The 15,519-nt window shown below is 39.8% G+C and overlaps 1 protein-coding gene across 1 annotated transcript in view; it reads left to right on the forward strand.

Annotated features, from left to right (window-relative positions):
* The window catches only part of MCM9 (minichromosome maintenance complex component 9), an 80,998-nt gene extending 67,530 nt beyond the window's left edge, over positions 1-13,468 (forward strand). Inside the window, exons 8-12 of the mRNA XM_012650544.1 lie at positions 5,770-5,972; positions 6,915-7,118; positions 8,184-8,266; positions 8,749-8,894; positions 11,858-13,468. Of these exons, the coding sequence (XP_012505998.1) occupies positions 5,770-5,972; positions 6,915-7,118; positions 8,184-8,266; positions 8,749-8,894; positions 11,858-13,328 (2,107 nt within the window). The 3' untranslated portion in view covers positions 13,329-13,468. The remainder of the gene's footprint in view (positions 1-5,769; positions 5,973-6,914; positions 7,119-8,183; positions 8,267-8,748; positions 8,895-11,857) is intronic.
* Positions 13,469-15,519: the final 2,051 nt, after the last annotated feature.

Genomic DNA, 15,519 nt, shown 5'->3' on the forward strand with positions numbered 1-15,519 from the left:
GGGTAAGATTGCTCAGTACCAAGGCACTCTGTTTGCCTTCTCCTTCCAGGATCTTATGACGCTGTATCTCTGGTGGCATCCTTCACAGAGTAGCCTCAGGTTGATGGAGGGTGGGGATGAGAGAGAGACAGAGAAAGGAGGGAATGTGTCCTTCCACCCAACAAGGACCTTCCTTCCACCAAGCAGAGCCTAAACGGGCTATGGGACATATTGGGAAATGTTCCTTGGCAGTATGAAAGTGGGCCACCAAGATGTGAAAATCGTTCAAATCATGCACTTTGAAAGTTTTCTGTTCTTTCTAGATAATATATATGATCAGTACTTTTACCCATCTCCTTTTCCCTATTCCTATTGCGGGTAAATCTCATTTCCATTTATTGAGTCAATGTAGACGTGAATGGCAATTTGCCAACTTTATCAACCCAGTTAAAAAGTACGGGAGGAAAGGATGTGTGTACCTAGCATTTCAGATTGCCAAAAAATATATAATGGACTGTGAGAATACCATTAATGTGTTTTTATTTTGTATAGTTTTGTTGGGGTTTTTTGCTCCCTTTTTTGGTGCTAGACTTTAAAAAAAAAAAACGAGGCCCTGTTAATGTACAAATGTCAGACGATCCAGAAACTAATATTTGAGTGTTGCCTTGCAGGCTATTTTCTGGCCTAATTCCTTTGGTAAGGAGACCACTCAAACATTGTTGGGATAGGTGTTGCCACAGCCAAAGGATCTGGAGCTTGCTAGAGAGATTTTGCTCCATATTAGTCAGGGTAGGAGGTGTAACTGCTATAGCAAACAGTGGTTTAACACAATAAAAGGTTATTGCTTTCTCGTGTATGTATGGGACACTAAGAGGGCTTCACCCTCATAACCTCATCTAAACTTAATTACCTCCCAAAGTCCCCACCTCTCAATACCATCACATTGGGTGTTAGGGCTTCAACATACGAGCCTGGGGGAACACAAACATTCAGTCCATAATAGCCTCCATTCTGTGTGTGTGTAAGGTGGGTGGGGGTGGGGTAAAAAAGACATAACATAAAATTTGCCATCTTATTTGCAGTGTACAGGTCACTACTGTTAAGTATCGTCACATTGTTTGCAACCAATCTCCATAACTCTTCATCTGTAAACTGAAACTCTATACCCATTAAACAACTCCCCATTTCCTCCTCCTCCCAACCCCTGGCAACCACCATTCTACTTTCTGTTTCTATGAATTTAACTACTTAAGTGGAATCATACAGTGTTGTCTTTTTGTAACTGGCTTATTTCACTTAGTGTCATGTCCTCAAGGTTTATCCATATTGTAGCATGTGTTAGAATTTCCTTTCTTTTTTTTTTTTTTTTTTTTTTTTTTTTGAGGCAGAGTCTCACTCTGTCACCTGGGCTAGAGTACTGTTGTGTCAGCCTAGCTCACAGCAACCTCAAACTCCTGGACTCAAGTGATCCTCTTGCCTCAGCCTTCTGAGTAGCTGGGGCTACAGGCATGCGCCACCACCACCTGGCTAATTTTTTCTATTTTCAGTAGAGGCAGGGGTCTCGCTCTTGCTCAGGCTGGTCTCAAACTCCTGAACTCAAGTGATCCTCCTGCTCCGCCCTACCAGAGTGGTAGGATTACAGGCGTGAGCCACTGCGCCCAGCCTTCCTTTCTTTTTAAGGCCGAAAAACTTTCTGTTTTATTTATAGACCACATTTTCCTTATCCATTTCTTCATCCTTACGTACTTGGGTTGCTTCCACCTCTCGGCTTCTGTGCTGCTAGGGACATGGTGTGGCCTTTGTTACTTAACAGTGGCTACCCTAAGGTCATCTAAAGCAGACTTCACCCTCAATCTAAGTCACTTTATACAACCAAGAAAATTTACTGGGCCTTTGTTCAAAGCCTTTTTCAATTTTGCCTCTCTGGGCTCTAGAAGCAATTTTTTCCCCTAATCCTTCAAAACCTCAAATTTCTGAGTTGTCTTTACTGTTTTTCATCCCTCCTTGAAAACTGAGCAGTTCTTTCCTATGCTCATCTCTTTCCTGTAATACGTTGCCAGAGGAAGATTTTCTCGTTCTTGTCCCAGTCCGATGTGGATTGAGGGTGGGTTGCTGTGCTCCACACAGGGCCCAGGTTCCTTCCTTCACGTGGCTGTCTGCCTTCAGGGCCCTGTCCTCTTCTGTACTCCACTGAGAAATAGAGAGAGAAAAGAATTACACCGGAAGGCTTTTAGGGCCCAGACCTGAGAGTAGTATATGTTCTTCCACCCCCATTCCATTGTCCAGACTTGTTATGATACCCCTACGTAAGTATAATGGGGGATGGGAAATATAATCTTGCTCTGTTCCCAGGGGGAAAAGAAAACAAGTTTTGGTGAACATATAGCAGCCACTGCCATAGGCTGGAGCTAAATTTGGAAGTACCAGCATATAGGAGGGGATTAAAGCTATGAGTGAAGATGGGGATCACCCCATAAAGGGTGTAATGGGAGTAATAGGAGACCTTCATAAAAGCAAGAGCACTTTCTGGAGGGTCTGTACTGGTAAAAATAACCTATGTAACCTAACTTTACAACATTTAAAACAGTTACTACTGTGTTTGCAGGAAAGTTTAAACATGTGGATTAAATAAATGGAAAAGTAGCTTTTTCAGAAACTGGAGTGGTTCCTCTCCTTAAAGTTAGGCAGGAAAAACATGTATCGGCATCATTTTATTGTGACTGTTGAAGCTTGTGAGCATAAAATATCTCCTAATTTTAGAAATACTGAACTAAGTAAAGATTTGGTTTTTCATTTGTCATTTAATGAATGCACATTTATTGAGCATTTAATATGTGCCAAGCAGTGTGAGAATTATAACAATAAGTCACAGTCCCTCAAGGAAGATCAAATTTCGTTGGAAAAAAATAAGGCAAGTAAATAGAAACCTAAAACACCAGGCAGACCCTCTAAGATCACAGGAGTTGCACACCTGAAATGTTAGAACCACAGGGGAGGCAGTCTGGAAGTGAAAGAGCATTGATTTTTGAGCCCAGCTGATCTAGGTTTGAATCTCAGCTCTGCTGCTGAGTGTAACCTTGGGGAAGTTAATATCTCTGAGCTTAGCATTTCCTTATTTCTAAGTTTGTGATAATAATACCTACCTTTCAGATTGCTATGGTTAAGAGTAATCTGTATAAGCCTAACAGTACTTGGTATTACTTTGTAGTTATTTTCATTAATATTATTGAAGAATGTAGAGTCCATATTGGATGGAAGAAATGAGTTATCTTACACCAACTCTGCAGTCCCCAACCCCTGGTCTGAAGACCGGTACAAGTACCAGTCCATGGCCTGTTAGGAACTGGGCCGCACAGCAGGAGGTGAGGAGAGGGCGAGCAAGCGAAGCTTCATCTGTATTTACAGGCGCTTCCCATCGCTCCCCAGCATCACTGCCTGAGCTCCCCCGACCCTCCACCCCCTGTCCATGGAAACATTGTCTTTCATGAAACTGGTCCCTGCTGCCAAAAAGGTTGAGTACTGCTGCTAACTCACGAATTCATTCATTCGGTAGTTATTTAGTGAACCACTACTATGCATAAGTATTTAGGATTAGACTGTGTGTGTGTGTGTGTGTGTGTGTGTGTGTGTGTGTGTGTGTGTGTGAGTATCTGTGTTTGTTTTCTAAAGCCCTATTCAGTTTTTAGCAGAAATGTTTGTCCGCAGCCACCAGGCTTATATAGTGCTTTCCCTCCTTCAAATGCCCAGAGCCCACCCTTTCCCTCTGGGCCCTGCTACCATCCTCCTCCTTTGCTACAGGGATCTGCCCCACTTATTATCCCATATAATCTCCTCTTCCCCTGCCCACGCCCCTGTTTTCATTGCTTCCATTTCTGCTGACTTCACCTCAGGCAGCCTTTTTTCTTCACGTATGAATCTTCCTCAGTCCCCTTTCTTACGCTTATTCTTTCCATTTTGTTCCCCCCAGTTACCTCCGAAATAATTTACTACCTTCCTTCTGTCTTTGTTTATTTTCCTTTTCATATCATGGAAAACTTTCAGATTATTTCCTTTGTGGCTATTTAGGTATCTCCACGGCAGTTCCTCTCTGCTGATACCGATGCCAACGCTGACCCAACATTCCTTGCACACCTGCTGTCTGGCAGGTGCTGTGTTGAGCCTTCTCATCTCCCAGAGGTTCTATTGCAAGCTAACTGGCAGCAGGGACCAGTTGTATACCTTTTTGAATTCTCAGTACAGTCCTATGCACGCAGGAAATGGCCTATAACTATCTGTTGATCAGAGAGAGGAAGAACAAACAATTAATTTTACATAGCATTGAAAATGATTTCAAAAAATAATTTCATATGCAATTGTTTCATTGACTGTACTGCAGAAGTTTTTTAATGATAAATACAAAATAGTCTCACTTTGGTGTGGGTTAAATGTACTTTTGCGCGATTAGTTAGGAACCATTTTTTACCTTGTTTTTATGTCAAACTAGATTCCAAGTTCTAAACAACTGCCTTTGCAAAAGCCACTTTGGCACATAAATGATAAGATGTGGACTGTCTGTTCAGAATTTTTCTCTTTCACTAATATTTTGAAAGGGGATTTAGTTTCTGGTAAAAATGCCTTGTTTGTCTTTCTCTTATTTGGTGAGTGTCGTCATATGCCATTTCCCACAAATAAAGATTCTCAAGCTTTTTCAGCCTCAGGGAATGAAGTAACCACCACAGCCCACTGGAAATAGATCCAGGATTAACAAACGTTGCACACATTTGCTGATGTCACAGGGGCGTGACTTCTGAGAGGCAAACATCCCACTGTAACTAAAAATGGGCAGCAAGTACAGGGCACACAAATTTACAGATAAAAATTTTGACATTTGTTATTGTTAATGAATATACCATAGTATTCTGAAGACTTGCCCCTCATTAATTGGTTTAAAACTCAGTCTCTAAGTTATATCACATCGATCCCTGTTCTGCCACGGCTCCATTTAGGACCTTGGCTCCTCCCTGTTGCACCCCTGCGCTGGCGTCCTGCCCTGTCTGCCGTCCCCAGTGCCTCTCTGTCCAAGCCTGCGCCAAGCTCAGGCTCTTCAGGCTGCTCTCCACAGCTGTCCGCAGAAACACTATGCTAAGCCAATCCTTATATTTCCTGATTTCCTTTTCCTCCTTCTCTCTCTCTCATTTCTTCCGTGTTTAGAAAAATCAAAACAAAATAATTGAATACAAAGAAAGTTTTTGCTTCAACCGCTCACCATTCTCTAAAGTCATCCTCACCCCCTACCCTCACCCCCATCCACAAATGTATGTCTTTCTCCACTTAAAAATGTCCAGGTGCCTTGCAGGGCCCAGTTCAAAAGCTGCTTCATGATGTTTCTCTGATCACTTTTCCATCCACATAGATGAATACACATCATCTTTCTTTCCACTGGGAACTCTATTCTTAATAGAATTTACCACATGCTGCCTTGTATTACATTATAGCTAGTGGATTGCAAGGCACTTAAGAACAGCATTCATGCTTGGTTTAATTTTGTTTACCTCTTAGCACTTAGCAGAGGGGTCTGCTCATAGTATCAGCATAAAAAGTGTTTATTGAACAGTTACTTCAAGATAGACTAGTTTCAAAGCACTTTGTTTGAACATGGTGTTTGTGATATCCTCTTGTATCATTCCACATTTCTTTCATAGGAGTTTCTAGATTTTCAAGTCTCAAGATCAGCCCCATTTTATTAACAAATTTAATCCTGCTTTTTATTTGAATCTGAGAGTCAGTGAATTGTACCCTCTCTCTCGGTAGCCTCGTATGCAAGCTGAACACAAGAACCACCATCCTGGCAGCAACTAACCCCAAAGGCCAGTACGACCCCCACGAGTCTGTGTCTGTCAACATCGCCCTTGGCAGCCCACTCTTAAGTCGATTTGACCTGATCCTGGTTTTACTTGATACCAAGAATGAAGACTGGGATCGTGTAATTTCCTCCTTTATCTTAGAAAATAAAGGTATGTGGAGACAAATCATTCCAAGTAACAGAGAGATTAGACGTGACTAAAGGAAATTTCCTTTAGCCGCGACAAAACTAGTCAGCTCCCATCTATAACTGTTAATTTTTCTAGTGCTGCTTTGTGCTGAGAGAACACTATAGTTTACTGTACTTGACCTGTAAAAGACTGATTTTTTGTAATTTTAGGGATAAATTAGGTGGCTAATTTAAAGAACTTTTCAGTGTTGCCTTTACATCACATTAATATATAACTTCTTTCAAAAGAGTAATAGAAGCACTGATTCATAATAAAAAAATCTTGTTTTTATCCTGTGTGAATTGGACTCTAGAAGAAAAAAAAATCTGTTTTTAGCTTTGAAAAAATAAATAAGAAAATTCCGTTTGAAGATAATTAGGTAAATACCCAGGATATGCTACATAGCCAGCATTAGAGAGATGCTTAGACAGAAAGCAGTGGGTGAGAGGAGCCAGTCAGCGGGCCCCAGAATACTGAGTAGAAGGAAAAGACCATTCTCTACCAGCCATTGATGAGAGTATGGTTGTTGGATATGTCCCTTGCAATGAGAGGGAGCAACCTTATGGTAGAGAATTACCACTAACCTCTTATACACAGAGAAAACTGAACTGAATTATGAAACAAATCTCTAAATGTGGACGTCTCTTTAAGTTAGATTTATTCAAGTACTATTTATTACTATAGGGTAGACCAGAATTATTCTGAATAATTTTAACCCCTATAGGAAGGTTACCTTTATTCGTCTTAGATCATAAGACTGTTCTTTCTAGAACTGTATGCTATGCAGAGAACAGATCTAGATTTCAATAGCCATAAAAGCTGAAGATTATCTTTTAAACAATGAGTACAAGAACTTTATAAAAACCCTTAAAATGACGTTTGCCTTTTCTTTGAAATTACTGACCCAATACTTGATGTACACAGGTTACCCAAGCAAATCAGAGAAGCTCTGGAGCATGGAAAAGATGAAAGCCTACTTCTGCCTCATTAGGAATCTACAGCCCTCACTGTCTGACGTGGGTAACCAAGTTCTTCTCCGGTACTACCAGATGCAAAGGCAGAGTGATTCCCGAAATGCTGCCCGGACCACCATCCGCCTGTTGGAAAGCTTGATACGATTAGCAGAAGGTTTCTTTCATTCAACAAATGATACTTTCATTGAATGTCTACTGTGTGCAAGGCATGGAGCTTGGCACCATGGAATCAAAGATGAATAAGAATAACCCTTATTCTAAGGTGCTCATAGTCACTTAAAAAGTAAAGACCCTGAGCCATGAGACCTTGTCCGCTCTTCTGAGGACAGATTATGTCTGTTGAGTGGAATGTAGTGTCATTAAGAAAGAGGGATCTTTGTGACATCTCAGGACCTCCTGTAACTTCATTTAGAAAGCCTTTGTTCTAATGTTTTGTTTCTCAGTGGCAGCTCTGTTAGCATTTTGATTGGGACAGTTTCTTGTTTGGAATTGTTTATCTCTGGTTCTTGCTCTGTAAGTACCAGCTGCAACCCATCCCTATCATTATAACAACCAAATTGACAATGCTGTGCCCTATCCGTCCCTAAGGTATAAGGCTTACATGTACACATATGGTGAATATGTATCTCAAACTTTTTTCCCAACTTTGGCTTTTACATTTTAGCCTTTGTTTAAATAATTCTAAAAAAAATTTCATGTATACTGAATGTGTCACATAGTAAAATAATATAAGCTTAATCAAAATTACTGTAAAACAAATGGACTTCTTTTTTTCAAGGATTTATAGCTAATATTAGGGCAAGTAATACTCAAAATTTAGGCTTGCTAGGTTGGTAGCTTTGAAAAGCTCATATAGATCATAGATAAGGAAAAGTGCCAGAGATGTGAAATGAGTTTAAATTTTATGTATTTCTACAGTAAATTACAAAGTGAAGATTAAAAGTTGCTGAATGTTAAATATATGTTTATACAGCTTTCTTTGCTAGAGCCTAGAGTATTTTTACATACAAATATACAAAATTGCATAGGCTGTGTAGAAGGATTAGGCCCATTATAGAAACAACCTTAAGGCTAGTTAAATATCGACTTCTGTGCTTGTTCTAGTAAAATTAATTTGTTATTAGTAGCTCATTCATGAAATACAATTAGGGGGTCAGGTAGAAAATTACTGTTATCACCTCAAATATTCCTAAAAAAGAGATGTGTTTTATTTTCTCAGCTCATGCCCGTCTGATGTTTCGTGACACTGTGACTCTGGAAGATGCTATTACAGTGGTGTCAGTAATGGAGTCCTCAATGCAGGTAAGGATATTTTGTGTACCTAATGTTTACCCTAATTACAAGCTTTCTTAAAAAAAGAGACATGTTATTAATATATCAAGACTTATAAAAATGATCATATTCTAGACCTACTAATTCCTGGAAATATATTCAAAGGTAACCATTTAAAATAAGAGGAAAATATGTCATAGAGACATTCACTGCATTGGCGGATTGCATTTGCCCATTGGTATAAAATAGGGGATCTCAATCCTTTTGTCCTTTGCACACCTGAAGGATGTTCATGGTTCCACTAGTGACAGTATGGCTTTCTAGAGCAATGATCGCCACTAAGAACTGGGAACAAGAACTATCAAAATTTGAAAAAGCCTCCCAGATGATTCTGATACCCAAGGTAGGGGTGTGGAGGGCCAGTCTAAGCCATCCCAGTGTATACTGCCACCGTGAAGGCCAGCGTGCAGGCCAGCATGGTGACTCTCCCTGATATTTTCTCACCCCTGCAGGGAGGTGCACTGCTAGGAGGTGTGAATGCTCTCCACACTTCCTTTCCTGAAAACCCTCGGGAGCAGTACCAGAGGCAGTGTGAACTTATTCTGGAAAAGCTGGAGCTGCAAAGCCTCTTGAGTGAAGAGCTTAGAAGACTTGAAAGGTGAGGAAGGAAAACCAAGAAAGGCATTTAATGGAAAATCCTCGTTTGGCAGTTAGTGAAACAAAGGAAGCATAAATTAAGTGGAAAATCTGTCTGTGCTACCTGTAGGGGATTCTTTCAGTTATCTATTGCTGTACAGTCAACCACTCCAAAACTCAGTGGCTTGAAAAAACACCATTTTAGTGCTCACTTTTTTGGGAGTCAGAAATTCAGGCAAGTTCAGCGGAGATGGCTTGTCTCTGCTCTACATTGTGTTGGCTGAGGTAACAACTCAGGAATGGCAGAAGCAACATTTCAAAACTTACCTTTCTAATGACTTGTTAAAAGGTGAATAATAGACATGCAGGACGCATGGGAAGGAATGTGTCACTTGCATTAGTGAGAACGTGGACTTGGTATGTACCTAAAGAATTTTTGCCTGAACTTTAATGTTCGCGTGTTCCAGAAATACGTGGGCTTCTAAAAAGCTAGGCTTTTAGTCTGTACCTGAGAAGCAGGAGTGAGGAATGGCAAGTCTGTCCCTGTGGGTGCCTTCATGATCAATGTGAGCAGCTTACTGACTGACCTGCACCTGGTCATCGGTGTTGACCTCAAAGCTGGGGGGCTGGTGCGTGGAGTACGTGTGGAAGTAGGGCCCTGCAGAAGGAGGATTAGAGACTACCTTGGGATGGACGACTGTAAAAGTAAAGCCTTGAAAATTCTTCCTTCTCCCAGCAGCATTCTCTGTTCTAATTTATAAAACCTCAGCACAGCCTTCCTGGGGAAATGAGGGGACTGGCTTTATCTTGCTGACACCCGGGTGCCAGACTGTAGTAAACTTGCACTTTGTATAAAATCAACCCCCCTTTCTTTGGCTCTTTTTATGATCCAGAGGGTGGTGCTAAGATCAAAGTTATTCCTTTGGGAAGGAATCAAAGTTGTTCCTTTTCAAGCCACTCCTGGGCTTGGCTTTGCCTTTGGAGCAGCTGCTTACTGTGACCCAAGCTCCTAGAAACTGACATAAGCCGAATTCAGGAAAGGAGGGAATAGGAGGCTCAGAATCATTGTTGTGTGTTAGAAAAATGGCAGTTGGACTTCCCAAATTCAACATGACCCTCCTGGAGGGAAAGAAGGAAGAGGGGAAAAAGAAGAGTATGTGACTTAAAAGATAGACTTCTGTCTTAAAATATTCTTTTCTATTGGTATTTCTTTATGATGCAGAAGCAAGTTCTATGTTCATCTTGAAAGCAACAAAACCAGGTGCTGTGCAAAGGAAAGTGAATTGCCTCCAAGACACAATCTAAAGCTAATCTTATCAAGTGAGAAAACCCCAGCTATCATATGGGTTTTTACCTTTTAGGAAAGAGTTCTTTATTCCTTAAGGAGATCACCTAATTATAATGAAAGTATTTATGTTTTTATCATACTTTTCTTCCAGAAGATGCTTTACTAGTGATAGTCTGTCTCAAATTGTGACCATTCTATCCACTTCAAAACAGTGTGCAAAGATACTGTCTTTCAGGAAGGTGTAGTAAAACTGTAGAAATTTTATGTAAGGGAAAATTTAATTCCCGAAGTAAGAATTAGACAAAACTAATAGGGCTAACCTATTTTACCCTAACTTATTCTCATCTTTTAGGACATTGTTATGGAACTTTAACAAATATAAGTGTCCCTGACCTCAATTTGATGCTAAAAAGTATATTAGATAGTAGTAATTTCTAAAGCTATTTGCTTTTTTGTTTGATTGTAATTCAAATTAGTAACAAGGAACATGGGTTTGCTGTATTGATATTTGCAAATCTACTGTGAATGAATATAACCCAATATTTTTACAATGATTTTTGGTGTTTTTTTCTGATTGTAAAGGTAATGTTCTTTATAGAGTATTTTGAAAAGTAGCAGTAATTAATAAGAAAACAGAAATCACATGTAATCTTATTTCCCGTAGATATATACCATTAACATTTTAACATATTTAAATATATCTAAATGTAATATGTTTCTTTCTATTTTGTATGATTACACATGAATTTTAGAATAATTTACTCCTCTGCTTTTTGGTATAATTTCTGTTCAGTTAGTACATGGAAGAGGGGTCACAATGGCACTTTGTAATGAAAAGACATTTCTAGGTTGCTAGGAAGGGCTTTGTTTCAAAGGACCTACTTTTGGGGAACTATAATCCCTTTTAGAAAGTGGTCCTTCTAGCATTATTTCAGTTTCTAGTATGCCCAAGATTTAAAACGATTATCACTGAACAGATCCTTCATTCATAGAAGGTAAATAAGTTTTAATTCTGTATCAAATTGATGGAGAGTAGCTGCCCAGAACACATGTTGAAACATGACTGGGCTTTGCGGGAAAGACTGTCAGTTACCTGGGGATGTCTGCTGTGAATAACGCTGGAGGGGGAGTGGGGACACCAGTATGGGGTATCATACTCTCAACTCTTGAGGAAGGTGACTGTTTAGATGCACTAAAATTCAGTACTGCCATCGGATGAAGAGAAGAGAGATCATAACCTCCAGTCTTTCATTTGGTTCTGATCTGCAGAATGGCCACTAAACAACTAGAGCAACAAGCTACTTGGTCAGCAGTCAGCTACTGTGCAGGCGGTGACAAGTCTGTCTTGTATTTGAACACTGAACACAAGAGATAAGGCTGAGCATTTTACACTGACCTTCAAACAGTCCAAAATGAGTAAAATGGACTTTCAGAGAGATCTAACAATGTAGACAAACCTCCTGTTTAATTTTCTTTGTTTTATTACAGTTTTAGGTTAAATTACAACACTTATCAGAACACTTAAATCTATATTGGTAAAAAAGGATAATTTCCTGCTGCTGCTCTAGGAGACTGTATTGGATATTAACTTGGAATTACACTGGACTTAAACCTTTAAGATGGCATCTCAGAGCCTAAAGAAATGAAAAGGTTAAAGCAAATTCTCTTCAAGTTTTCCTTATTTATCTCTGTTACAGGCTGCAGAATCAGAGTGTGCACCAATCTGAACCACGGGTAATGGAGGCAGAGACTACTTTAGGGCCCTTGAGAAACAATCCAGGGGAAGAATCAAATTTCAGAACCTCGACACAGCAGGAAATGAATCATAGCACGCATGCCTCCTCTGCTGGAGGCAGTCCTGGGGCAAGCCCGCTTCTAGACCCCCCACCCCTGCTGGGGCCTAATAGATCAACAAGGAAAAAACATTCAGCTGAGCACAAAAATAGCAGAGATGACAGTTTGGACTGGTTTGACTTCGTGGCAACTCATCACACTAAACCTAAAAACACTGTTCTTGTGTCTCCTCGTCCCAAAACAACTGAGGAAGATATGGCTTTAAAGATCTCTAACAACAAATTTCAGGGTAAGGAAAAGAGCGAACCAGGCCAAAGGAGCAAAGTGGAAGCTGGGCAGCTTCCATCATCAATAGAGACAGGTGCTCCATGGAAGCCAGACAATGTGGAGGGTGAAAAGGCAAAACGGACAGCACCCGTGTCAGAAGCAGCAGTACCTGCTGATGAACCAGACTCGGTACTGACTCATCATGCCCCTCGGAGACTGCATAAGCTGTGCAGGGAGAGGGCCCAGAAGTTGTACAGAAATACCACCAGGGCACCTTCACAGTCCACAGCCCCTTCTCATCCTCAATCCATTCCTGTACGTAGCCCAGAAAGAGCACTGGAAACTCCCAAAAGAAAAAGACCAAAATCCCTTGCTCAAGCAGAACGACCTGAACTTGAAAGTGTTGAGACTCCAGTTCCCCCTGTGGCCAAACTGGCAAAATTTACTTTCAAACAGAAGTCAAAACTGATGCACTCCCCTGAAGACCACAGCCATGTGTCTCCTGGCACAATGACAATAGCAGTTCATAGTCCTAAAATTTCCCAGCATAGAACAAGAAGAGAAACAGCTCTGCCTGTGAAAGGTTCAGAAAAGTTGACATCTACTTCAGGAAACAGAAGCTCAGATCATCCACAGTGTAAGACAAAGGAGGTGTCACAGCAGCCACCAGAGAAAGCTGGGTCAATAGAGAAGAGGGAATGTGCCCCTGAGAAGAGAACTATTCAGCGTGGATCAGAGCTTGGAAACCAGACTGGCCATGCTCGTCTTACTTGCGAGGGAGACAAAAAGGAAGAGGTTTCATGCAATTATAAAAGCAGCAAAGTTCATGCTTGCACATTAGCCAAATTGGCAAACTTCTCCTTTAGTTCCCCGTCAGAATCCAAATCAGAATCCCCTCCTCCTCCTGAAAGGAAGAACTGCAGTGAGAGAGGTCCAAGCCCTCCTCCCACAACCACAGCTCCAGTGCTTGGCAGTAAGAGGAAGTCTTTTCAGCTCCAGGGGTCCACTGAGAAACTGATTCTTTCCAAAACTCTCTTCACTTTATCAGAACTAGATGATGAAACATTAGATTTTGACTGGGATGAAGAGATGAGAAAAAAGCCATAATTATGAAAATCTTTCTGGTTAAATTTCACCTTTCACACTCAACACAGCACCTCAGGGTATCAATGTGCTACTTATAAATGTACAGAACTGTTGGCCATATTGAGTACCATTCCGAACACCAGCTCCCCATCAGGTTTGCTAATTTCAGGTTCAGCTTGATGACTTAATCGGCTTAGGTCAGTGTGATACTTGCACTTGAGTTGAATTAATAGATCTTGTGCTTAATTTTGCAAATGGAGTACTTGTATTCCCAAAGATGTTTCCTTTTTTTGATTTGTTTTTTTAAGGAAGAGAGGGTCTTTCCTAGATCCCTTCTTTCACTCACTCAGGAACAAATGCCAGGAAGAAAGCACTCAAAAATCTAACAAGGCAGGTGAACTCTTTTTCTATTTTTGTCTTTGTATTTTCACCTGGAATGTGTTAAGTACAGTGGATATTTATTATCATTTGGGGTGATTTGCCAAAATCATGTGATTTTTCTGATATTAGTTTTGTATTTATTTGCATACAATGGATTAAATGTGATTTAAGCTTTTCTTTCTTTGAGAGACATCCTTACAATTCCATGGTATTCCCAAAGATCTTGCAACTGGTCAAATAGTAGCTTTCTAAAGTACTGACCTTTTGAGTTTTCCTTTCTTTCTTGAGCCAACATTTTGTGCTTCAGCTTCTTTTTTTCTCCCGGGGACCGACCTCCAGCACAACTCAAATCCCGTAGTTAGAAGAAGAATGTGCAGTACTCTCAACCATGCATCATGTCTTATCTACCCAGGTGGATAATATAGAAATATGATTCCTGCTAAGTTCTGATTTATTTGTCTTTAAATCCAAGCAAATTATGTACTGTGTTTAATAATAATAGATAACTCAAGCTTATCTTTCTATGTGCTTTTAAAATCACTTATTCCTTTGGATTCTAGCAAGGGTTGTTAGGATTCTATAATTACAGACTTTCTCTTCTGAAGTATGAATTTGTAACATGATTGATTCCTTAATTGTCTGTGGAAGTTTTGGACATGAAGAATACTCAAAACTATATGTAATTTGTTTAATGCTCACTTCATTAAATTCATGGAGAGAAAACAAATTTGGAAAATCCAACTTTTTTTAAGCATTGAAACATTAATTCCCAAATTGACTAATTACATTTTCTGAAAAATTTTAAACTGTGAATACAAATTTAGTATGGATGAGTCTTTTGAAGTCTTGAAATACTTTAAACAGCTGATAAAAGATATACATAAGCAGTGATTATAAAATTTATTATTGCATATTCACTTAAACCTGTTCTAATAGAGGTTTATAGCTTATATAGTATTATTTCTGTACTTAATTAATAACTTCCCAGTATAGTATAATTCTTAATTTGATATAGTTCTAGTCTTTCAGTATTTTTGTTTTTCTGGGTTTCAATGTTCTTACTAGAACTAAAGGAAAAGGAAAGGATATAGGTTTTTGACCAGTTGAATCTTGGTCTGGACGTGGTCTGATTGTGTAGATGGGGGTAATTCAAACCTGAGACACAATGTGGAGCTGACTGTTTTTGTTTTTCTTTTTCCCGCACCACCCCTAGACTAAGAATTCTTTTGTTAATGGTAAATTTTTAAGTCCCTTTCTTATGAATTTTTGCCTTTGAAACTTGGTATCTTTTGCAGTGATGATGTATTGGGTTTTGCATGGCTGATAGTACCTAACCTATTGGCCCGTCATTAGGGTATTTTGATCTATTCCATTATCATCATTTAAAATGTTTGTATTCTTTATTGGGTCTCTTGATTCCTAGAGGTTTCATTTCTTAGTAATGAGAGATTTAATTTTTGTAGTTAACTTGTCTTTCAGAGACATTGAGTAATTCATGTTTTAAAATACAGTGTTGAATTGTCTCTCTTCCTTGGTTATTGTGTATGACTGCCTATGCCACCTTCTACCTGGTTATTATTTGTGCCCACCATGCATCCCATTACTGGTGCTAATTAAATCATCCTACTTTTGATTTAGTACCTTCTGCCAAGATAATTTGGCCAAAATTACAAGGTCCATGTGATTATTCTTTGGTGCTTACCCAGATAGAAATAACTTCAGATATAAATATTATAAACAGGCTGGGCATGGTGGCTCATGCCTGTAATCCCAGCACTTTGGGAAGGCAGGAGGATCACTTGAGGCCAGGAGTTCAAGGGTGCAGTGAACT

This window comes from Propithecus coquereli, unplaced genomic scaffold (genome assembly GCF_000956105.1).
Source record: "Propithecus coquereli isolate 6110/MARCELLA unplaced genomic scaffold, Pcoq_1.0 Scaffold331, whole genome shotgun sequence".
NCBI classification, from domain to species: Eukaryota; Metazoa; Chordata; class Mammalia; order Primates; family Indriidae; genus Propithecus; species Propithecus coquereli.